Raw genomic sequence first — 25,199 nt, forward strand, 5'->3', positions numbered from 1 at the left:
ATGCGCTTTCGAGGTATCGCGTACTATGTTCCGACAAGAGATTTAACGAGACCCGAAACAACAAAAAAGATCGCATCCTCCCCTCTACAAATTCCATTTTATCGAACTTCTACTCGAAGCACAACCATGGTTGGGATTATTACAACAATATCCGAAGAACTTCAAAACTCCAGTTTCACGAGATACACAGAGACGAAGAAATATTCCCGATACAATTGTTCAAGTTAGTTTATTTTTCTTTGGACTTTCCCGAAAATCTCCATTTTGATATATCGAATTTTCTATATCGAGCTATAACTTCACATTTTTTACCATTACTGTTGTTATTGCTTCCTGAATATAAGATACGAAATATAATTTGATGGATATATTTTCTACAAGTAAGGAATCCCAATAAAAATTATTACCTCGATTATTTTCTTAACTGTAAAGATTTGAACACAATTCTTATTTAAATATTTACGAATAACGAATACAAATTTTAGATCTTCACGTTCTATTTCTGTAAATTAAAATCAATCGATTCTTTTCTCGAAACAAATTGCAAAAATTAATTCACTAACGGAGTTTAAAATTTTTATTCGTCATTCGTGAATAAATTCTTCGAATAAAAATTATTAGATTTTCGCGTTTCGTTTCTGTAAATTAGAATCTATCAATTCTTTTCTTAAAAGAACATACAACAAGTAATTCGTTAACGAGTCTACAATTTGTTATTCGTGAATAAATTATTCGAATAAAAATTGTTAGATCTTCACGTTTTATTTCTTGCAAATTAGAATCTGTCAAATCTGTTCTTGAAACAACGTACGAAAATTAAATCACTAACGGAGTTTAAAGTTTAAAACTCGAAAACTAAGAGGAATAAAATTTTTCGAGGGTTCGCGGTGACGCAAATGAACTTTCGACACATAATAATCTTCCAACCGGGGCGTTTGAAGTCGTTTGTCGAGTAGGCGGAAAAAAATCCCCACCGGGGAAAGGACCTTTCTCGCTTTCCATTCTGTCTACGAGTTTCTTCTCTTCTGTTCAGCGGCCCGAAATTCTTCCGCCTTCGGAAAAACAATTTTGTGTCCGTGTCTTCCATGGGACTTTTATCTTCGCGTTCGTGGGAGGGGTAAACCGTTCCGGAAAAGAGCTTGCATTGACTTACAAAGCTCTCCCTTTTCCCTTCCGTGAACTTCGGGGACACGAGACGAACTTGTCGATGGAGTTCATAAAGGTGCCACGACCCGCGGAAATTCAGAAATCAGTTTCAAAATCCATCGTATGAAAATTCGAATCTTTAAAAATTTGCTAATTTAATTTTACGTGGTTTTAGACACCATTTATGGCAATGTAAAATTATTTTTATTTTCCAGTATGAAAATATCTACATTTTACTAGAAAAAAAAACAAAATGGCGTTGATTTCTCGCATTTAGAAACATCCCCAGAAATTAATTTGTATTACAGCGAGAAAAATGGAAACATTCGGTAATCCAACTTGTTGTTTTGTAGCATACCAAGTGTTCGGAGAGTATGGCTAGAGAAAACAGTTCTTTCCTCCGACAATTTTAACGCGAAACTACACTGCAATCGGAAGACAAAGATGGCGTTTAAGAACCTGGAGAATGGGGACGCTTTACACCCGCTTTACTGTCCGGGTCCCGGTGCCCAGGGGCTACCGGTTGTTCCCAAAATTAAAGGAAGCGTTGAAATGTCAACGTTTTCCATGCCATGGCTGAAAATTTGAAAAAGCTTCTTCCTGGAATTTTCGACGCTTATGAAAATTTGTTTAATCTATGCCTGTTGCAATAAAAATTACTTTGTGAGCTATATCAATCTTCCTAATTTGGTGTGGACCATTGGAAGAATATAGAAAATATTAAAAAATATTTTTAGTGAAGCATCGACACGTTTTCAAAATGAGAATACCAGCATTTGAATAATATCAGTGTCAGAAGTATTAAATAGTTTTTTTTTTTAATCACTATGATATGGATAACGTGACTTTTCACTGAGAAGCTAAACGAATTTTCAAGATGAGGTGTTAATTTAATTATTGTTAACTAGGCTAAAAAAATAAGTTCAATGACAAATTTTGAATATGCTAATTTCGATTTCGTGGAAAAGAGAGGTTTGGTCTGCTACTCATAGATGTTTCTAAATATGAAATAAAATCAACAAACATTAAAACGCCTAATTTTAAATATTCCAATACGGAATTGTGACCATGTTGATATCAGTTTGAATCTTCATTAGTTTCAAACGAAAAATTATTAAGGTTCCGTCCGAGGTCGTAAAATAAACATTAAAAGCTCTTTAAGCGGTCGTTGCCGGTACAGTCTGAGAAACGATCTTTTCTTTCGCGGATATTTCATGAAGCGTCGAAAACGAGGTTCGTTTCTATAGTTCTGACGCCCACGCCAGTCCTCCAGCGGCATATCCGCCGCGCCTCTTCTGAAATTGAAAACGAAACGGCATGTCGTCGCGTGCTGAGTGAAAACGGAAGGAAAAAGAACGACGAGGGGGAATCTTGGATCCCATTGGAAATTCACTCTCGTGAAGCGTCGGGCTGGTCGGTCATTCGGAAAATCTCTAACTCCCAGTATCGAGCATCGTCGATTTGACACAGAAATAGTTTTCGGTACTGGCAGATCCCGCCTTACTCTTTCCTGCATAGAGTTACAATCACCCCCTCCCCTCTTCGGATACTAAATTCTAGAATTGTTCACAAACTATGATGGAAAGTTTCTGTCAGAAAACATTTTATTTATCTGTCGTGGTTTATAGTGTTTCTGGGGTGATTTTTTTATAGCGTTGGTAGAGTAACTAAATGGTCCAGATTGAATGTAGATTTTTAAATAAATTTTTTTTCGGGAAATACTATTGCTAATTTGGATTCGAATTTTTTCAGAATATAGACAATAATTTATCAGTAAAGTAGAACCTTGAAGATAATGTTTTGAAGTCGCGAATCTGTTCGCGCGTAATCTGAGAATAGCGAGTCAAAAAAGTCGCAAATATCCCTAGACGAGAATGGTCAGCGATCTCCCTTGACATAAATCCGAACGACGATGTGTGGGGGATTAATGGCGCGAAGAATTTACGACAATGAACACCAATATTCGCTTGCCTAAGAGCCGGAAGAGGGCATTCGAACCACGTTGAATAATGTCGAACATGATACCTGGAAGAATTCGATCAATTTCGCCATGAAAGAAATGAAAATGTTGGACAACAGCGGAACATCGATTGTTAACCTTTTAATTTTTATAATCTCTGTTACTTTCTATACTTCTTTTATTTAAAAATTAATTCTTTTTTAACAACATGCTTCACGAATGAAAATATAAACGCCATTTCGGTGGAATCTCGGTTGTCGAGGGTGGCTGTGGAACTGTAATATGTATCGTTTGAAAAGGAATGGAGAAAAACAATCTGGGAAAAAATACTCTCGTTTCTAGGACAGAAACGGACATAGAGGGAACGTAATTCGCGAACAAACGATTTTTAAAACTATGAAACAACCTCGGATATTTCCGTTTCGTGAATGCAACAGAGAGAAAGAGAGAATTGGTCGAGAAGATCAGAGTGTATTAGATTCGCCAAGTAAGCCTTTTACAAGGGTAGAAGCGAGTGACAAGAGGAACAAAAGCGGGCCGCCTTCGACCAGAAGCAAACGGGTGGAATGGAAGACCACCGGCATGAATATACGGGGTGTCTGATTTTAATAAATTAGAATCACTCGTAAACTACTCCTTCGATTACGTGGCTTGACCTAGAATCATGGGGGACGCCATTTTCTATAGGTGGTTCTTCTTAAATACGATCATATCATTTTTACCAATGTCATTTGATTACGAATTATTTGTTATTGAAAGGGTCAGGTTGAATAGATTTTTTGTGGAATTTTGTGATAGCAACCTGAAAAATAAATACAAATAACTCAAGGTTATAATTTTGGACTTGTCAATTGATATTGATGTCATTTAGTTAAAAATGATTTGTTATTGAAAAGGTCATCTGTATTTTTTATGGGGGGTTTTTTTAAATAATAACTTGCAAAACGAATACAAATAACACAAGGTTAGTCAAGGTCAACAACAGATGAAGATACTTAGGAATTATTGAAGCATGTGCGCTGAGATCTGAGACAATTCAAAGTGCAACTGTTCATCATCTAAAAGAAGTAAGTGATTATGACCACTTTAAAAAAAGGCCTCATATACTCGGTGTCCTAAAAGGTTTGGGACCAAACTTATACTACATGTTATCAAGGTGAAATGGATGAAAAGAGTTCGTATATACTTACATATGTTCAAAAATGCTTCAAAGATATAAGATTCTAAAGATATTTATGAATTGTTGTGGCTGTTGTAAGAAATGTTCAAATGCATTTGCTATTATTTTCTAGACAGATGAAGTGTTTGAAAGAGTATGATGGGCGGGGTGGTTAAAATTGTACACCGAGTGAGTGTACAAAAGAGATTCGCGCGGGCAGAGGTGCTCGCGTGCAGAACGGGGCACGATATTCGACCGACACGTGGTTGTAGACGCATAGATATGCGGATATACGGACACACCTGTGAAAAAGGGACTGGGATACCGCATGGCAGTGTAGCATCGACCCATTGTGCGGCGCAGAGTGCACTCTCTGCTAAATCAGCCGCTCTTTTCTTCACTTTTTGCTTCCCTCGACCTCCACCTCCGTTTAGTACCGCCTCCCCTCTTTCTTTCTATCCCCGCCTCCCCACTCTCGGTCTCTACTTTCCCCTCCGTGCCTGTTCCTCCTCGATATATATCCTTTGGCGCATAACCTTGGCTGAGACGGAACGTCGAAGCGAAACCGTGGTAACGAGACACCTAAAGAGACGTTTTGTTTTTCTCACTACCTTCCGCCCTCCGGCCCTCCCCAGTCCCGATTGCTCTCGTTTTAAACGCGAGAGCCCGGCTTTCGCGTGCCTCAGCAAACTTCTTTCCAAGTTTTCCTCGCTGAATGCCAGAGGAAACTTTCCTCGTGCGAGGGCCCCGTCGCCGATTGTGCCCCTTCCCCGCCTCCTCCCTTCGTTGCTCGAAAACGGATTTCCTGGAATTAAATCTGCTCGCAGCATGGAAATCGAATTTGCCGGCGTTATTATCGGGGAAGTGATTAATTACGCGGACGATGTTTAGCAGAGAAGATACGGGGGACGTTCGTTCGGGGGGAAGAAAAGGACAACCGTTGCTTAATCACTGTAATCGGGGCTGGATTAACACCGATAACCAAAATGAACGACCGCTGGGACCACCGCAGACATTTTTATTTCTATCGATTCTTTTCTCACTTTTAATTTTTCGAAGAATACTGTTTTATAATTATTTATATTACTTGAAAATATATCTTTTAATATAAAATAACTGTTAAAATTTAACTTTTACAACAGAATTACAAACTTAGAACAGAAGAAATTGAAAGTTTATAATTTTTATTTATAAAACTGGTTTGAAACATTTGAAATAATTGAAAAATTTGTTTATTACAACGTTTGAATAATTCTTTTGAGAAAAGAAGTGGTCGAAATTATCTTTTTCTATTAAATTGCGAATACATTTGTCTTCGAAAAATCGAACGAGAGAACAATATGGCGCAGGGTGTAGGATAGTGCCAAATCATTTTCCTCGATACGTTTCTGTTATATATTGGGTCACAATCTGGGCGTTATGAGCTGGTGATCCTGTTCGAAGTATTTTAAATTGTGCCGTGGCTGGGGGACGCCATCCAATAGAGAAGACGGCTCGAATTCCAAGAAATTCCAATATCGTTGACCATTTAAGATGTTATGGACGAAAAAATGTGACCCGATATTTCTGTATCGGGGATTCCACGCTGCCCATCGACCCTATACTTCGCTTGGGTTTATAAAATTGTCGTTACCCCCCGTTTAACTGCACACTCACAATTTCTGGGTCAGAAACTTTGAACTAGGCTTTGTAAAACAAGTAAAAGACTATGAAACTGTTAAAATACTTTTTCAAATAAAATGTTATTTTCTTTCAGGATTTAATTTTTCAAACTTTATACTATAAATACGAACTAAATTTGTTTACTAAACTTAAAAGCCACAAATGGAGCACACACAAACATATAATAAAGTATATTTTCAGTTTACAGAGTCTATTTTAATTTGGAAGCATATTCAACGCCATCTCTTGTGGCCCAAAGCAAAGTGACAATATGGCGGCTAATTTGAACATTGAGAATCGCGATTCCAACATATTATTTCATGAAATAATTTTGAAAATAATTATTTTGTGCTTGAAATATAATAGATATAAAATAACGAAACGTTCTTAAAAATAATCGATGTATTAAAGCAAAAGTCAGTTTCTTGATTTATCGACCACGTAAGTTGAAAATTTTTCTCGCTCACAATAGAATCGCAAATATGAATAGTGTGCAGCTTGGAGACACGAGAGCCCGCAAATCACCAGAAATAAATCGAGACCAATACTCTCGCTCGGACGGGTCGTAGAGGAAATTTATAGTTACCTCGCAAAAGTAGGCGTGTAGTCGAAGCTGAGCAGTTTTCCATCGGCGAGGAAAAGCCTGTTCGATGAAATGGATACTCACATTTGTAGCCAGCAGTTTTCCAATACACTTAACATCTGGTGTTTCATTCGTCTTTGGCGAAGTCGTGTTGCTATCGGGACAATTACTTGTCCAAAAGAAAAGAAAAGGATTCGGAATAATTTCTACACAATTTATATAATAAAAAATTCTATAAAAATTCACTAAATTCGAGTATCCATTATAATTTGAATCTATAAAATTCGAGTGTTAAAAAAAGGATACTTTTTTGTCTGCAATTAAGTGTCTTGGAGAAAAAATTGTATTTAAGGACGTATAGTAAGAAAGAATGGATTTGGTAATTTGAATTTGAAACTCGAAGCTTTCTGGATGAAATCTAACTTGCACGATTCAACGTACGATTAAACACGAGTCGGAGAAAATGAACTTTCCAAAAGTTGGGGGATGCAATCCCGAGACTAAATATCAGAGTTTGCCACGCTGTTGCTAAAACGCGATTGTACTCCCTCCTCCTTCCTCCTTCTCCCCGTCTTTATCACTCATCCCAGACTCTCGTTGGTCATTAGTATAAGCAGTGATGTCGATTACAAGGGTTCTTAATTACGATGTAACTTGGCGAACTTTTTCATTCCTCTTTTTCGGGCCTCTCAATTTACTCTCGACCTTCCTAGTTTCGAACTCGCGGAATTCCATCTTGAAACTTCTTCTGCGACAATCGATTAAGCCTTTGAAGTTCTTTTCTTTCGTCAGAATATGAAAGTAAGATTCCTTAAACGAATATTCAGAGAAAAAACACTTTTTAGTTTCACAGAAACCATTGTCATAAAAATTATTGCTGACACAGTTTCGCGTTGTTTACAGCATGTAAAAAAATAAAACAACAGTTTCTATATAGGAATAATAAGTTAGTTAGTTTTTAGTTGGAGTATAGGAGGAGTTCCCCTATTACCGGACACTTAAGATTTTTTTTAAATCATTAAAAAAATATAATATTTTATGCCTTTTACACTATTTTATTCATAATTTAACAATATTAGAAATCAATATAAAGCAACAAAACAAATAATATTATTATAATAGTTAACTGAAACTTTGGTTAAACTTTAGTATAGAATTTGAACAGATCATTAGGTGTCTTCTAGTACTGGACATAGCATAAGTTCAGAACGTAACTCAAAACAGTTTCAAAGTAATTTACAACGACCGTCAACATAAAGTGTCCGCACATTCAGAGATATCAGCACAAGCTTCGTGTGTCCATTTTTCACAGCTGCAACACTGAATCCAGTCTTCTTCGTTGCTTTTTAAACAAACCATGCAAATGGTTTTTAAGTTTGGTTATCGTAGTTTGAATGTTCTGGTTTTCTTACACTTATTTCCCGAAGTTTTTGTTTGTTCTTTCATTCTTTTTTGTTCTCTTTCTCCTTGGTTAATAATTTATTTATTTACTTTCACATCTACTTGCTCTTGTTTTAGTTCCCTTTTTCTTGGCATTAGGTAAGGGAGATACTTTCAGAATTATTTTGTAAATATTATCAACAAAACTAGTAGATGACTGCACGTCTAATCTCTTCTCATCTTTTCCTCTAGGATCTTCAGATCCCATCGTAGAAGTCAAATTTTGCTGATACCTAATCTCTTCATGTGGAATATTTGTCATTTCATAACCTGCATAATCAATGTCTGAGAATATATTCCTATCCAGAGGATAAATCCCAGTACATTTGAAGCCATTAGTACGAATCTGAATACGCAAAATTTAGATTTGTAGTGTCCGGTAATAGGGGACGATGATTTGTCCGGAACCAGGGAACAGCAAAGTCATAAAAAAAAGTTTGTTTTATGAAAACCAATGCACTGTACATATACAGGGTGTTCGGTCACCTCTGGGAAAAATTTGAACAGATGATTTTAGAGACCAAAATAAGACAAAAATCAAGAATACTAATTTGTCGATTGAGGTTTCGTTAAAAAGTTATTAACGTTTAAAGTTCCATACCGACCGGAAAATTTTTCGGCGAAAAAAAAAATTTCAAATCGTTCTGGAAAAAATATTTTTAGTTGCAGGGACCAAGTACAATCATTTTTGGTGATTAGACATACCACCGAATTTCTACACATTTTCAAGAAAAAAATTCCTTACCGAAAATATAATCTGAGCCTTGAAATGGTTCCCCCAAACTTTGAAACATCATAACTCCTGAACGGATTGAAGGATTTCAATGTTTCAAAAAGCAAACTACGCGTATTTTGACGGAAAATATGTGAAAATTCTAAAAATATTGGAAAACTTGTTCCTTGACCTCATAAAGTGAGAAAAACCTCGTAAAAATGGTCCAATTTTCAAACGGCCATAACTCCTACAATAGTGAATGTATTTCAATGAAATTTTTTTCTGAAGTAGTGCTCATGGGTACCAACAAAAAGTATTAGACAACATTTCCATACAACGTCAAACAAATTTACTAAAAATGAAAAACGAATTTTTAAGAAAAATCGACCAGGGGGTAAGTTCATAAATTTTTCGATGAACCAGAAAATTTTCAAATTGTTCTAAAAAAATTATTTTTAGTTGCAGGGGTCAAGTACAATCATCTTTGGTGATGAGACATACCCCCTAAATCGTACTCACCTTCGAGAAAAAAATTGGTGTAGGTGGACAAATGTTATTAATAATTTTTAACAATAATTCAACAATAAAATCAACAAATTGGTATTCTTGATTTTCGTCTTATTTTGACCACTAGAATCTCATTAAAATTTTTCCCATGGGTGGCCGAACACCCTGTATACAAAATACAAAGGTAATTAAAAAGGTACTTTCCAAAAGATATAATAATAACATTCACGCGTTTTTTCATTACAAAAATTGAGAGGTATGGTAGTTTATAATTTGTACGATACACTAGCTTCTAATTAAACGCGACAATCAATTGATTTTTTTAGCTATGTACGCGCGACTAGACATGGCGAAACTTGATCATTGTTTATTCTATCCCTACTATTGTTTATGCGAAATAACGATTACATTGCGTTTCACACTTTAAAAATATCTGTCCGGTACTGGGTGTCGTCCGGTTTTAGGGGAACTCCCCCTATATGTTTCCACAAATTTTTAAAAATTATTTGTACACGTGCTACATTCAGAGAAAAATCGTGCAACACTTTTTCACAGGAACCATTGTTTAAAAAATGGAATTAATAAATTAATTAATTTGTATTTAGAGTATATATGGCTCCCACAAATTTTAAAAAATTGTCGTACTATCTTTTTGACGTTTAAAATTATATTTGAACGTAGCCATGGGGAGGGGGGCATGCCCATCGAAACAAGGGTAGGAAATAAAGCTAGCGACCGAAATTTCTCGAGACTTATTTCCCTCGTTTGGGGGGAGGAAGGAAGCTGAAGAAATAATACCGCGGGACTCGCGACGGGAGCAACAACGACAGCTTAAGCGGCAAATGCCGGCACGGTGGGCGAAACGCGACGAAGCGGAGGGGACAGGAAGAGACGGGAAGATCAGAGGTTAAGTGAAATTGAAGTTCAACCCGCTGATGAAAACGGCTTGCGGAATCTAAGGTGATCCGGGACTCCTTCGCAATAGTTTCGTTTCCTTTTAATCTCGGTAGGGTTTTCCACCGGCTGGGAATGAAGACTGCCAATTCTCCTATGTTTTGCGGGCAGTGGAAGTGAGATGAAAGGAATTCGAGTGTGTGTGTGTGCGTGTGCGGACTTCCGCCTGAGTGTTGTTAATCCCGAATCATGGGAGAAGACAAAGGGGATGCGAAACGGAGGCTTTCCAGACTTTTAGCTATCGATTCGATGCAATATTCGATCATTATTTGACAATTTACGTGGGCAAATAGATAAAAAACAAACCGCTAAGAAACAAAAATAAAGAGATGACGAAGCATCGAGAGCAGAACATTGTCAAATAGAGCAGAAACGTTTGATAAAAACGGGAATTTTTTCTAAAGCAGAAGTGGCCTACCAGAAAGTTTCTAACGCGTAATAAGCACTCTATGTAATTTGAAGCGAAATATGATTCTCGCTCGCAACGAAATGAAAAGTTTCCTTCTCCGTAGCAATTAAACAAATATGTTCCTTTTAAGTGGCATTCAAATATTGTGTTTGGAAATCGCTCCACCTGCAACAGTTATTTGTATAAACATCAAATATTTGGCGATGCTCGTTTCTGCTGCTCCGTGATATTGCACGTGTACTGTAAATATTTATCTGGATAACATCATCGGTAATTACTTGCATAATTTTTACCGTGCATTTGAATGTTTCATATTTCGGTTTCGAACGTCTGTTTCGCGAAGTTTTTACTAATAATTGTATTATACAATATAAATTGGTTGACGGACCATTTACTCTTAATATTATACAGGGTGTCCCGTAACTAGTGTAAGGGAACAGCTGTATGGGGAATAGCTGAGACGATTCTGAACAACAATGTCCTTTGCAAAAATGTCAGATGGGCCTTCGTTTTTGAATTATTAACGAAAAACACTGACCAATCACGGCGCGCGCCTACCACGCTCTCAGGGCCGCCCGAACTCGGAGAGCCCACGCGTCAGGTAGGTAGCAAGATGTGCATTGAAGATACGTCGAGGAACGAATACAAATAATTAGAAATACTACCACTGCAACTGTTACCTGTTAACTGTTTAATTCGTTAATTACTACGTAATTAGTACGTAAATTACTAAATCGAATTTATTAATTATTTGTATTCGCTGTTTCCAAGGAAGAAGTAATAAAATGTGGGAAGATGCTCTCGGAATTTTTAGGAAATTAACCCTGCGCACCCGAGTGACGCTTCTCGCCAGAGTGTTTTTAAATTAAAATAAGAATTATTTTCAGAAAATTACAATAAATACTGTAAGAACCATTTGTAACCGATTGCTATTAATAACTGTACCCGCAAAAACAGACTGGATTTGTGCGTACCGAAACATTCCTCGAATGCAAAGGGTTAATAGAGAAATAATTGAAATTCGACTTACTTACTGCGCTGACAATAGGGCCCGGTCAGTGCAGCGCTATCGATCACTATAAATGGAAGAAAACTTCGTTTCTTATGAATTCTTTCTATTTATTTTTTCCTAACGTTGTTTATGTAAATGTAGTTTTTCTACTTCTTTTATAGTATTAATTAGGCCAGTAATGTCTAATTACAGAACTGATTGAGAAGTAATAATATAAACAGACAGTGTAGAGAAATAAACAATGCTTACAAATACGTGATGTTTCCCGAGCAGTCACCCATCCCAAACTACTGGACTCGAGAAGACCGCGCCCAATGCAGCTGCACTTCGGCGATCGGACAAAAACCAATGTCACCAACATGTCACGGCTGTTCACAAGTTTTATCTTTAATTTATTCGTACATAAATACCACGAAACCTCCATGTATGTAAAAATGGACTTATACCAGTGAGGGGGCTGGAGGTTCCAGTGACAAACCTCAATCTACCCCAACAATTATTACAGAGTTTATTTCCGCGGGTGTCGGGGGTGTAGCCACACGTAGATAAAATCGACACTATAACTGGCTTCGCAAACGCGCGACGTCTTAGCCAGACTGAGGTCTAAAATAGACTGGGGGTCTTTCTTCTCACGTCCCCTGAATATATACAATTTCTTACCCTAATAGCAAAGGTAGAGAAAAAGAGACAGGACAGAAAGACGGAAAAACGAAACTGGAAAATACTCAGTATAGGAAAAGTTTAGCGAAAGCGAGTCATAAAAGTCAAGAGGCTCGCCGGGCCCGGATCAGGGTGGTCCGAGGCCCAGGCGAAACCTTGAGGGAAAACAGACGCCTCGCACGGCTCTGGTCGCCAAGTATTTAACAGGACGACCAGGCTCGCACGAGACCCTGGGAAAATGGAAAAATAGAAAGCTTAAAACTATCCTTACATTCCATTCCCATTCATACTCTGGCAAGGGCGTAGTGGCTATACAATGGCCGCTACATCACCCCCCTGCCAGTGATTGACCAATCACGAAACAAATATCCCATACAGTCAACCAAACATAGAGACAAAAACACAATATATACAGTACACATAAATAATTTGCACCCATACTATATAACACATTTGTCCATACATATCCATACTCATACAATACAATAAAAAATCACTCATCCATCCATTCCGCTAATAATTACCCTATATCTACGCGTTACCCTACGTGCGGCACATATTTACAAAATACCTTTCTTAACATTATTAAAAATATTTGATTTTGCATAACTGCAATCGATCCGGGAACCGAACTCGTCTCCCGGAACGCGTAACTCGCGGATTTTGCTGCGGCGCCGGACTGGCCGCTTGGGTCGTCTGCGGAGATGGGGTCGTGTCCCCTTCCGTCGCATCAGACATTGTATACGCCGGCTTTAACCTATCAACGGTGATAGTCACCGGCTTATTTTTAATATTAACGACGAATGTCTTTGGACCACGGCTAACCACCGTATATGGTCCATCGTAAGGTGGCTGCAACAGGCTCCGGACCTTATCGTTCCGTACGAATACCTGCTCAGCCACCCCCAAGTCCTTGAACACAAATGTTTTTCTCGCCCCATGGCGAGTAACCGGAGCTGGCGCTAACTCGCGAAACTGCACGCGCAGCTCCTTCGCGAAATCAGCCACGTCCGGATCTGTCGCGGCTGGTCGCGGCGATAAAAATTCTCCAGGCAAACGCAGCGTTTCGCCGTAAACAAGCTCCGCTGCCGTCGCCTTTACGTCTTCCCTCCAGGCTGCGCGGATGCCCAGCAGTATGGTGGGAAGCACCTTTGTCCACTGCACCTCCTGATGACAGCGGATGGCTGCCTTCATCTGGCGGTGCAGACGCTCCACCATGCCATTGGCCGCCGGATGGTACGCCGTCGTCCTGAGGTGCGATGTCCCAGTCAGCTCACCTAAGTGTCTGAACAGGTGCGACTCGAATTGCCTGCCCTGGTCCGTCGTAACGCGAAGAGGGGTCCCGAACCGGGTAATCCATCCCTCGTAAAACGCCCGCGCTACCGTCGGTGCCTCCTGATCCCTCAACGGGAACGCTTCCGGCCACCGCGTAAATCGGTCGACGCAGGTCAGGCAATATCTGTATCCCTCGGAAACGGGCAACACCACAATATCAATGTGAATGTGCTCAAATCGTCCCGAGGGCGCAAACGTTCCGAGCGGCGAATGCACGTGTCGCGTCACCTTCGACCGCTGACACTCGACGCACTCGCGCGCCCACTTTTTACAATCGGCCTTGACCGACGGCCACACAAAACGTTCGGTCACTATTCTAACCGACGCTTTAATCCCCGGATGGGCAAGTCTATGTAACGTGTCGAAAGCCGCCCGACGGAACGACTTTGTCAAAAACGGTCTTACCGACCCGGTCGACACGTCGCAATACACCAAACGGTGCGTACCCGGAACCCCCCACTCGCTTCAACCGTAACGCGCTCCCGATTTCTCCACGCAGGTACCGTTGAAGCTCCTCGTCGGATTCCTGGGCCCTTCCGAGGTCATCGTAGTCGAGGAGTCCGTTGACCTCCTCAATCCTGGACAGGGCGTCCGCCACAACGTTGTCCTTACCGGCCAGATGTTGGATGTCGGTGGAAAACTGCCCAATGAAGTCCAGATACCGGAACTGCCTGGGCGTACACTTCTCAGGCTTTTGCCGAAACGCAAACGTGATCGGCTTATGGTCGGTGTAAATAGCAAACACCCGACCCTCAACCATGTGCCTGAAGTGTTTGATGCCCAGGTAGATCGCCAGCAGTTCCCGGTCGTATGCTCCATACTTCCCTTCGGCGTCGGTCAGCTTCTTGGAGAAGAACGCCAATGGCTCCCAGCCGCTGTCCGTACGCTGTTGGAGTACCGCGCCGACGGAGAAATCGGACGCGTCGCAGGTGAGCGCGAGGGGGGCATCGCTACGCGGGTGCGCCAATAACGCGGCCTCCGCTAAAGCCCGTTTCGAGGCCTCGAACGCGGCTATCGACACCGGCGTCCAAGTAACAGGCGCTCGACCCTTTACATTGTCCTTTAGCAGGTCATTTAACGGCGCTTGTACCTGCGCAGCCCTAGGTATGAACCGTCGGTAAAAGTTCACCATACCTAGGAACTGCCGCAATTGTTTTACCGTCACGGGTTGCGGATATTCCGCTATCGCGCGCACCTTATAGTCTAGCGGTCGCGAACCCTTTTCCGACACTTCGTAACCGAGAAAATGTACCTGCGGTTTACCGAACGCGCACTTCCCGGAATTCACTACGATGCCGTAGTCCTTAAGCCTATTAAATAATGTTTTTAAATGTTCAACGTGCTCCTCCTCGGATTGCGACGCCACGAGAATATCATCGATGTACGCGTACGCGAAATCTAAACCGCGAAGCACCTCGTCGATGAACCTTTGAAACGTCTGTGCCGCGTTACGCAATCCGAAGGGCATGGCCGGAAACTCGAACATCCCGAACGGGGTAGTCACGGCCGTTTTGTGCACATCTTCGGTGGCTACCGGTATTTGATTATACGCGCGCACTAAATCTATGGTAGTGAATACACGCTTACCATGCAGCGACTGCGCAAAGTCCTGAATGTTTTTTACCGGGTACCTGTCCGGCAATGTCCTCGCGTTCAGGGCCCGGTAATCACCACACGGTCGCCACTCACCCGGTTCCTTCTTCGGCACCACGTGCAGCGGGGATGACCAGCTACTTTCCGACGGACGGGCAACCCCGAGCTGTAGCATCGCGTCGAACTCCCTTCTCGCTGCCTTCAGCCGATCCGGCGCCAAACGGCGTGGCCTGCAGGTGACCGGTTGACCTGCCGTTGTTTTGATATAATGCACCGTAGAGTGCTTCGCTGCAGCCGGAATCCCCATCGGTTTGGTGATTTCCGGGAATTTCTGCAGCAACTCCACGTACACCGAACTACCGGTTATTGTCTTTACGCGCGGAATGTTCGACGCACTTTCACCTGCCGGCTGTCCCGGCACCGACAGCGACGTCACATTGTCTATTAATCTACGGTTCCTAATATCTACAAGAAGTCCATAATAATATAAAAAGTCCACGCCGATTATCGGTTTGGAAACCTCGGCCACAACAAATCTCCAGGTGAACGCCCGACGTAAACCTAAATCTAACGTCAGCGTGACGGCCCCGTACGTCGAGATCTCACTCCCGTTCGCCGCGAACAACACGTACGACGATTTCTGCCGGGCACCGCGAGACATTGACCGCGGGAAAACACAAAGGTCGGCTCCTGTGTCGACCAAAAATTGCGTTTTCGACACAAAGTCCGTCACGAACAGACGGCGTAGCGTCGGGCAGGCGTCATTCGCCGTCATTAACGACTGCCCAAGTCGTTTCCCGGCGCGCCATTCCAGGTGCAAGGCGGGATGCAACGATGGGCCTTATTCCCCCACCGCCAGTGGTAAAAGCACATCCCCTGTCTTACCTCGGTACGACGCCGAGAACTGGGGCGTTGGTGCGGCTGTTGATGCTCCGGGGGTGGCGGACGGTTCCTCTCGTGACCCGAGTATCGTCCCTCGCTCCTTAACCCTTGCCGCATCGCGGCGAGCTCTTGTCTGATCGACAAGGCATACTGGGCCATCATAGAATCTATGATAGCCTCCATGGCGGAGGTTACACTACCCGTGCCGACGGCCGACGGAACACACACCGATGCACTACCGGTGTCGCGAGACATTGTCACTAATCGTGTCCAATAAATTAAAAAATGTCTATAGTTCACAAAAAACTTAACCTATGGCTACACTACACTTAATCACTAAACAAGCGTCTATTTGCGCGTCACCCGCGTACACTACAATTGTTTTTACAACGTTGATCACGTCGGGGTCACCAATTAATTGAGGGGGCTGGAGGTTCCAGTGACAAACCTCAATCTACCCCAACAATTATTAAAGAGTTTATTTCCGCGGGTGTCGGGGGTGTAGCCACACGTAGGTAAAATCGACACTATAACTGGCTTCGCAAACGCGCGACGTCTTAGCCAGACTGAGGTCTAAAATAGACTGGGGGTCTTTCTTCTCACGTCCCCTGAATATATACAATTTCTTACCCTAATAGCAAAGGTAGAGAAAAAGAGACAGGACAGAAAGACGGAAAAACGAAACTGGAAAATACTCAGTATAGGAAAAGTTTAGCGAAAGCGAGTCATAAAAGTCAAGAGGCTCGCCGGGCCCGGATCAGGGTGGTCCGAGGCCCAGGCGAAACCTTGAGGGAAAACAGACGCCTCGCACGGCTCTGGTCGCCAAGTATTTAACAGGACGACCAGGCTCGCACGAGACCCTGGGAAAATGGAAAAATAGAAAGCTTAAAACTATCCTTACATTCCATTCCCATTCATACTCTGGCAAGGGCGTAGTGGCTATACAATGGCCGCTACACCAGTTTCAAAACTCATAAGAAACAATTTTTTTTCATTCATAATGAGTCTGGACATTTTTCACATAGAATAAAACTTTTCGATTCATACTATTCTATTTATAATATTCGACAAGTCAACACTAGTTTAAGTAATTTCAACACTTTCGGAGTTATTCTAGAGAAAATGAAACAGAAATGTAGAACGAAATTTTTTTATGCGAGGCTTTTTTTTGAAGAAAAACAACTTTGAAAATTTTTGGTGCACCAGGATGCCTCGATTTACCAGATTTCATTGTATATTATATGTATTTTTATTCGAATTAATTTGTATCGATATTCAAGATTACACGAAAAATTGAACGTTCACTTTCGAAACAGATTCTTTTATTAATTTACTTGTTGTCACCTAAGATATTCCTCAAAATTATTATTATTCATTTACAATCGTACTCTTCTTAATAAGTTTCAACAAACCTTTCTCAACGTAACAGTGTATATTTTGAATCGTTCAAATGCCGTAACAATTTGCCTAAGCTATCCAATACAAACGATATTGCTTTGCACTATTCTTTTTCAAAACTCAAGGAATTAGAATGCTACGACAAGGTCCGTTGTATCGAGGCAATCCAGCGCGTGCCCCACAAATTTTCAAAGTCGTTTTGCTTGTGAACAAAGCCTCGAATGAAAAAGTTTTATTCTATATTTTCGATTCAATTTTTGATGTAGAATGATCACTGTATAATTTCAAGTCGATCGAAAAATTTATATAGAAGTTAGGAAGTACTTATGATTTTTTACTAAGATACAAGAGGTCACAAAATTGATTAATTTGTTTTTATTCAAAATTTTCTTATTTTGTCATTTCGATTCCTATGTATTCTCAATATTTGACTGTTTTCTACGTATTCGATATTAATTTAAATAATTTCGATACTTTCGGAGTTATTATGATACTGTTAGAGCTTGTTATTTTGGCATATTGGTGTCACATGCCGATTCCAAATCCCGAATCGTTCGACATATCGTAATAAATAAGTGCTCGTGTAAGGAATTGCTTGAAAATTATGAGAGACGCTGGAATCGCAGCCATCTCTGGTTCCGATAAATGCCTCTCGCGATCTTCGTAACGCGCAGCGCATTATCAACGCCGCCTTTTTTAACCACGTGCTGTTGGAACACAGAGCGGAGGGGGAACGTTATCATTATAAGAAGACGTGTGCGCTGGCGAGACAGATATCTGGGTTAATGAATTGCTAGGATGGGGAGAAACGAGTCACGTGTGACTCTCGGCGGAGACAATGGGTTCCTCGTAAAAGTATAGCAGACGAAGATCTTTCTGGTTTATAGTTCGCGATGGGATTAGTTTGTTCGTATTCGAAAGTGTTAATCTTGGTTTCGAATCGTTGAGGAAAGGTATGCTAATCAAATTTCAAAAGTCAAGAGAAACTATTGTATAAAAGATAGAGAAAACAGAATGATTTTTAAATTTTCATTTTGAATAAAAAATTATTTTATTCAACGACTTTTACAATTTTTAAAATAGCATTCTTGAAGCATTGTTATAATTTTATGCAACAGTGTAGACTAATTTTTCAAATTCCATTTTGAAAATTAAATAAATATTATAAAATGTATTAGCGCAGTAAAATGTCCCTAAAAGTAAAATAAAAGTTCCTGTTCTTAAAAAATAGTGTCCCATGTGCAAGGATCTACTATATTTGGAAAATATCACAATATAATAAAAAGGTTAATACAATTGTAAACATAAAATAAGGGTTAAGTATTCTCGACTTTTTAATGGTTTCTTAGACATCGACCAGCTTAGAAAAGAATTAAATAAATATTATAGAATATACTATTACAGTAAAATTTTATGTAAAAGTTTCTTTTATGAAAAAATAGTATCCCACATAAAATAAGGGTGGAGTATTCTCGGCTTTTTAATGGTTTCTTAGACGTTGACCAGCTCCGAGTGAAATTTTCGTTTTTAAGTTTAGGTTTAATTGGCTATCTTTTTGGGCAACTGGGTGGAAACTTAGTCTTGAGAAGTTCGAGTTCGCATGCGTTATGCGGCATAACCGACACTGCGGTTCCCTGGCCGGTTTGCTGGCCGGATTATAGTTTATTACGGGGACAGTTCCATAACTTCCTCGTCTCGAACGCGCTATAAACTAATTTAAGTAATTACCACGTCTCAACTTGCAGAAATCGAAGTCCTCCCCTTAAACCTCGGCCATTGCAACCTGATTTCTCTATTTACGATAGATTAGAAACTCTGTTCCGCCGCAAATTAAACGACACTGACCCTAACACATTCATACAAACCACTGTGACTGTCCTTGACCACAGATAAGACACGATAATACCGTAAACTTGCAAAGTCGTTTAGATTTTAAAGGATTTCAAAGAACTCTTTGTTCGACATAAATGTATAACGAAAATCAATTTTTAATCAATCCTACGGTGCAAGTAAATCACTACTTATATTCTACAAATATTTTCTCGACTTCCTTATAAATCGAAAGCTTAAATTTTTATGGAGCTTGCAAATAAAAAAAGACTCTTGAATGCTTTCTTCGGAATTCGAATCTGGGCGTACATCGTTCTAGGTAAAAGACATAGTGTCTTTGAAGTATTTCCCCCTCCCCACGCACACCCTCTAAAGCATCCATATTGCTCATTGATTCCTGTTGTTTATCGTTGCAAGCTGAAACTACTATATCTCTGACAGGAATGTGGATTATATGGATTAGAACGTCGAAATTCCTTGCTCGAAACCACTTGTAAATAATAGTATTTGTTCTTTTCAATTACGATCGGTTGAAAGTAGCTGCACATAATTTATGAGCTCCAGCTTGCAGAAAAGAAAAAGATGTTCTTGTTCCTTGTTTTGGAAATCAATATATTAAAATTAAGTATTTGTTGGGATATTTACACACTCTGTATATTTCGTACGTTCCATGCACGCATTTCTAGTTTAAAAGAAAAGCAATTATAGTTTATTTTTACAGCATGGGGGTTGGGACGTTCTTAGCATGATAGTTTTAAATACTCTTACAATTTTCACTTGCAACTCTAAAATTTAATTTGTATTTATTTTAACTTGTCGCCATTATTTTATATTTTACTACTATTTTTAAAATTCTATAATTTCTAGCTCGAACTCACTATTTTTATAGATTATATCGATACTCTGATATTAGCCCTTCATCCAACTTGACCTAATTCCGTCATGAGCAAAAATGCTGATACCCTCGTCGCTGTCACTTCTTTAGTATTCTCGTATTTTTCAATTCCTTCGCGAGGACTCGCATGTTTCATACTTTCCATCCTATATGTAGGATTTTCGCAAAATTTATGATGCAAATAGATTCTGTGGACTCATTATAAGGCAAACAAGAATATGTCGAAACAAATTATTTTATTGACGACCTTAAAATCAAAACTATTAATATTTTCCTACAAATCATATATTTAATGCGCTCAAGTTATATGGAACTCCCTGAACGTCACATTTTTGAAAACAGAAAAGAAAACTCAAGTACGGAGCACAATTTTACAATTGCACATTTCTCTAATCCAATAAATATTTATTTGTCCATTTACGATAACATTCTCAGCGCTCACCGGGCCAATTTTAATCGTGGACTATAACATTCGTAAATTAATTTATAAATCTAACTCAATTACAGTGAAGTCTTAGGGCATAGAATTGTTCGGAGAATAGAATAAACATTTTTTTAACATCAAATTTCCAATTTCTCCAAAAAAGAAACTCGCATTCTTCGCGCGGATCATGTGAGCTCGAGCCGTGCGCGCCGCTCGTCTGCGCATCCTAGCCTCGAAACCATCGCGCGTGCGCGCGCATCGAACCCGTCATTTCGCGAAACAACACGTGCCGTCGTTCAGACACATGCAAAAAAAAAATACTAAAAACTAACGGTTTGGTATCGAATCGGAAATACAAAGTAAGCTCGACCGCCGCAGCGCCCAGAACCACTAATGTGCTCGCTCGCAGCGCGGACGGCAACTTCGAGGTGACCTTGGCTACGAAGGCCACCATCTACCATCAAGGATTGGTCGAGTGGAAGCCCCCCGCCATTTATAAGTCATCCTGCGAGATCGACGTGGAGTACTTCCCATTCGACGAGCAGACCTGCGTCCTCAAGTTTGGTTCGTGGACCTATGACGGCTTCAAGGTAAACTTGCATGGTAGCCGTTAAGTTGCGTGGCAAAAGAGACCAACGGGGTCCTCCGCGACGTGGATCGAGGACTCGTGATGCGTCGGGGACGATCTTTCTCCCTCTCCTTTTTTAGAATTTAAGATTAGACTGTACCCGAACGATCGGCTCGTCGTGTGGATTTCCTAACTGCGCGGCGGATCGCGTCCCGATTGCATGTATCCGAAACGTTACTGTCAGGGGGGGAGTCGAAAACCACGGTGGGAAACGGATGCTGCCAACTTTCTGTCAAATAGAACGAAGAAGGTGTCACGACCACCACGCTGCGATTCTGGAAATCACGGATCTCACCTTGACCGACCTTTTCAAGGTCAAATTTTTGATTTCGTACTGTACCACGGGGAACAAAAATCCCTTGGAAAATTATATCAAACTACATCCAATCGTTCCCCAAAGAAAGAAATCCAATGCGAGCTGGGAGGGGGGAGGGGGTTAAATTTGTTCTTTAAAATATGAAGTAAATCTAAAATTAATAAAAGTTTAATATGATTTTTCAAGAAACCGAGCATTGAAATTTTTGTTACGTACGATTAGTAGAATACGATATGATAAATTTGATCTTGCAAAAGTCAGTGAAGAAGAGCTCTCCAGGGATCACATTGTGTGGGACGCGTAAGAGGGAAACCGGGGCGATGGGAAAGTAAACGATGGCGCGCGCGAAGCGTCTCCAGACCGGTCGATTTGAAGTGAAGGGGAGTCGCGTACTGGCAGCATCCGGTGCTCTTCTTGAGGAGCCAATCGTGATCACGTTCGGCTCGTTTCTTCGGTGATTCCAGCGCCGACGGCAACTACGAGGTGACGCTGATGACCAAGGCCACGGTCTACTATTCGGGATTGGTCGTCTGGCAACCGCCGGCCGTATATAAATCCTCCTGCTCCATCGACGTTGAGTTCTTTCCATACGACGTACAGACCTGTGTTTTGAAGTTAGGCTCCTGGACTTATGACGGTTTTAAGGTGCCATGTAACAGCAACGAGCACGATCAGCCAGATTGAAAACCTTTTTGCTCGTCATATATGATCGGTCTTCCCAGTTTTTCTTCCTTGGTTATTAATTTCGTTTTTTGTGTTCCATCAGAGAATGCTACCTTGATACCCGTAATCGTTTCTGCGATGCGCTGGTCTTGGACGTCATACGTCATATTTATATATTATCTATATATTATATATATTTCAATATTGTTACTTGGTGTGGACTGCAGTGTTATTTGATTGACATTCGTCGTGATGTCGTTCGGTCAGCTCGTTTTTATATATTATTCTGCGGTGTGCTCGAACGATCCTACAGGCTCGCATTTAACGCGTTCGTTGGAAACGATCCTTGCTGTCGTTTTTCGCGAGGATCTAGAACTTTCTACAAATTCCACTCTCTACTAAATTGCAACAAACCACTCGCGAATTTCATTCTATGTAACGGTTCCTTACTTTTCTGGATCCTCGCCTACGAACGACTTGAAAAAGCGATACATCGAAGGTTTCGAAGGATACCTGGATCACGATCCGTGGATCGAGGTGAAATGAATCCGCTTCGAAGCGTATCCAAGCTGGTCAGTCGCATTGCTCTTTGACATTAGCAGCTCCATGGAAAGATTAAACATTAGAACGTGGGATCAGATTGTCACTAAACTTAGGTCACTACACACATACATACAGACACACGCGCGCGCGCGCGGGCAGGGTACACGATTGTGCCACACACATACACACTACACGTACGGTAAAATATTTTACCTGACAAAAGACGATCCTAACTGTTTAAACATAATTTGATCAAGATGAAACATTTTATTACATAAAAATAATCGAGAAGAAAATTTACCTATTAATAAATTTGTATAATAATTGATAGCAATTCAATTCGTTTGATTATTGAAATTATTTTTATATAACGTGTTTTATTAGAATAAATTTTGTTACAAAGAATTTCGGTTTATATTTAACACGTAGAGGAGTTATAAAGTTTCTATTTTAGTTTGATATTATTTTATATTTCGTTAAAAATTTATTAACCAATTCTATGACCTGATTTGATTGAAAATCCGTTAAAAACTCGTGGGTGATTTCGAAAAATCCTCATTTATTACAAGTGTTTTCCCGCTCATCTGTTTATACATAAACAAATTCCGTAATTTACTCTATCGACCTCCTCGAATCTGAAGTATGGTTCTTCAGGCTGAATTCGACGTTATTCCGATATATTCCTGCTGAAATAATTATTCCAATAAACATTAATTTATATAATATTTTCAAACAGAATTCATATATTGCAATAGAATTTTATTCCAAAAAACTTTTAAAGATATAAACCAATAAGGGTTTATTTTGAATAAAAACTTAGTGTAATTTTTAGGGTTAAAAATAATCCTACGTGCTGATATTTTTTATGGAAGTTTTCGGAATTTTTTGCAAATAAAATTTTGCACAAACTTTTCATGCATTTGTTATATACTTATAAAATTTATGGTATCTGTTGCGGTGTGTGTAGCATGCGTGTGATGTGTAGCATGTGGTATCTGTGTGGTTTGTATAAATGTATATAAAAAGAAAAATGATAAAAATGTTTTTTATGCTCACTCGCTTCGATTCCAACTATATATATGTACAAATTTGCTTAGTACTTTCTAATGTTAATTTTAGCAGACTTTTTTAAAATAAAAATCCACCCCAACGAAGTGGACAAAAGTTTATTTAAATGAAAATTTTATCTGGATAAACTTTTTATCGTAGAAAACTAATACAAATTTTTACCCGCTGTTTTTATCAAGAACTTCGATGTAAGGAAACTAAAAATAAAATTTTTCGTTGATTGTGTACAAAATTTATGAACTCTGTAAATCTTCTCTGGAAACTTCAAAAATTGTCTAAATAATGCATTATAATTTACAAAGATTTGGAAATTCATACATTATATAAGTTCGTAATAAATGCATGAAAAATCGTAGAAATCCATACATTTTATAAGTATATAATAAACTACTTATTTTCTGGAGTCCATTTTTGTTATATTGTATCGATATGAAATACGAAAAATGTTTTCCAAGCATGGAAATTTGAAACACCATTGTAAATATTCTCTTTCAAAATCAATGTTCTAATCATATCGAAATTATTCATAATTTTAGAATTTAAGACAATTAAAAGAGTTAAAAGAGGTTAAAAGAGTAGTTGTGAGTGAAATTTGTTTAAAAAAATTATGAAACGACCAGGAAGTTATGCAAGAAATATTTACGCAATATCCAGCACTATGCAACCAATTTGAACCAAAATTCCTGCTTAATCCAGTATGCTACTGAGCATTTGTCGAAATTGTGGGAATCTGTATTTGAAACGCTTGAACAATTTCCTCCGAGTAATATTAAATAACATTAAATCTTTAACTTCCATTCCCCATTTTTCTTTTATTCTATCCCAAAATGTACAAACATACTCGTAATTAATAATAAAATAGCGTTATTTGTAAATTTCATTTCGAATCAAACGTGTAATCATTAACTGTTAATTAGAAATTATTACATTATTACATTACTGTATCTTTTTCTGTAACCTTATACTATATTTGCAAGCTGCCATATTTTGTGAGATTTTTACTCGAGAACATTGACTACCCTTATTTTAAAATTGTAAAATCTTGATTTTTTAACAATTAAATACGATAATTCAGAATTTAAATCAGAAACTTTTTAAAGAAATACGAAATACAGGGATTCAAATTCGTATAAATAAAAATGAACGCCGGGTCCACCGTTGGAGGGTTGAAGAATTCCTCGATTTTGTCAACGATTCTAATATAATTTTTACTAAATATAAAATTGCACGAAAGACGAGAATACAAGGAGTATTCCGGTCGGTTTTAGACGCGATTTCTCGCGGCTCTTCTTGGTTGGTGCAATAAAGGGAAGATCGATATTCTGGTTCGCGTACACGAGGGAATTCCATAGACTTGTACAACAGCGTATCTCTTCCGACCAGGCTGCCAGTCGTCAAGGCTCGAAAGTTTCGGCCC

The 25,199-nt window shown here is 39.5% G+C and overlaps 1 protein-coding gene across 7 annotated transcripts in view; it reads left to right on the forward strand.

Annotated features, from left to right (window-relative positions):
* Positions 1-25,199, forward strand: part of LOC122400481 (acetylcholine receptor subunit alpha-like) — a 176,581-nt gene that overhangs the window by 93,644 nt on the left and 57,738 nt on the right. For 4 of the 7 annotated variants that reach the window (XM_043401977.1, XM_043401979.1, XM_043401981.1 and 1 more), the window contains exon 4: positions 20,974-21,154. In XM_043401977.1, coding sequence (XP_043257912.1) covers positions 20,974-21,154 — 181 coding nt within the window. Of the gene's footprint in view, positions 1-20,973; positions 21,155-21,972; positions 22,154-25,199 lie in introns of all 7 variants that reach the window. The other 3 variants (XM_043401978.1, XM_043401980.1, XM_043401982.1) reach the window with 1 other exon arrangement.

The sequence above is a fragment of the Colletes gigas genome, unplaced genomic scaffold, assembly GCF_013123115.1.
Source record: "Colletes gigas isolate AHSC1104 unplaced genomic scaffold, ASM1312311v1 Colletes_gigas_Sc00018, whole genome shotgun sequence".
NCBI classification, from domain to species: domain Eukaryota; kingdom Metazoa; phylum Arthropoda; class Insecta; order Hymenoptera; family Colletidae; genus Colletes; species Colletes gigas.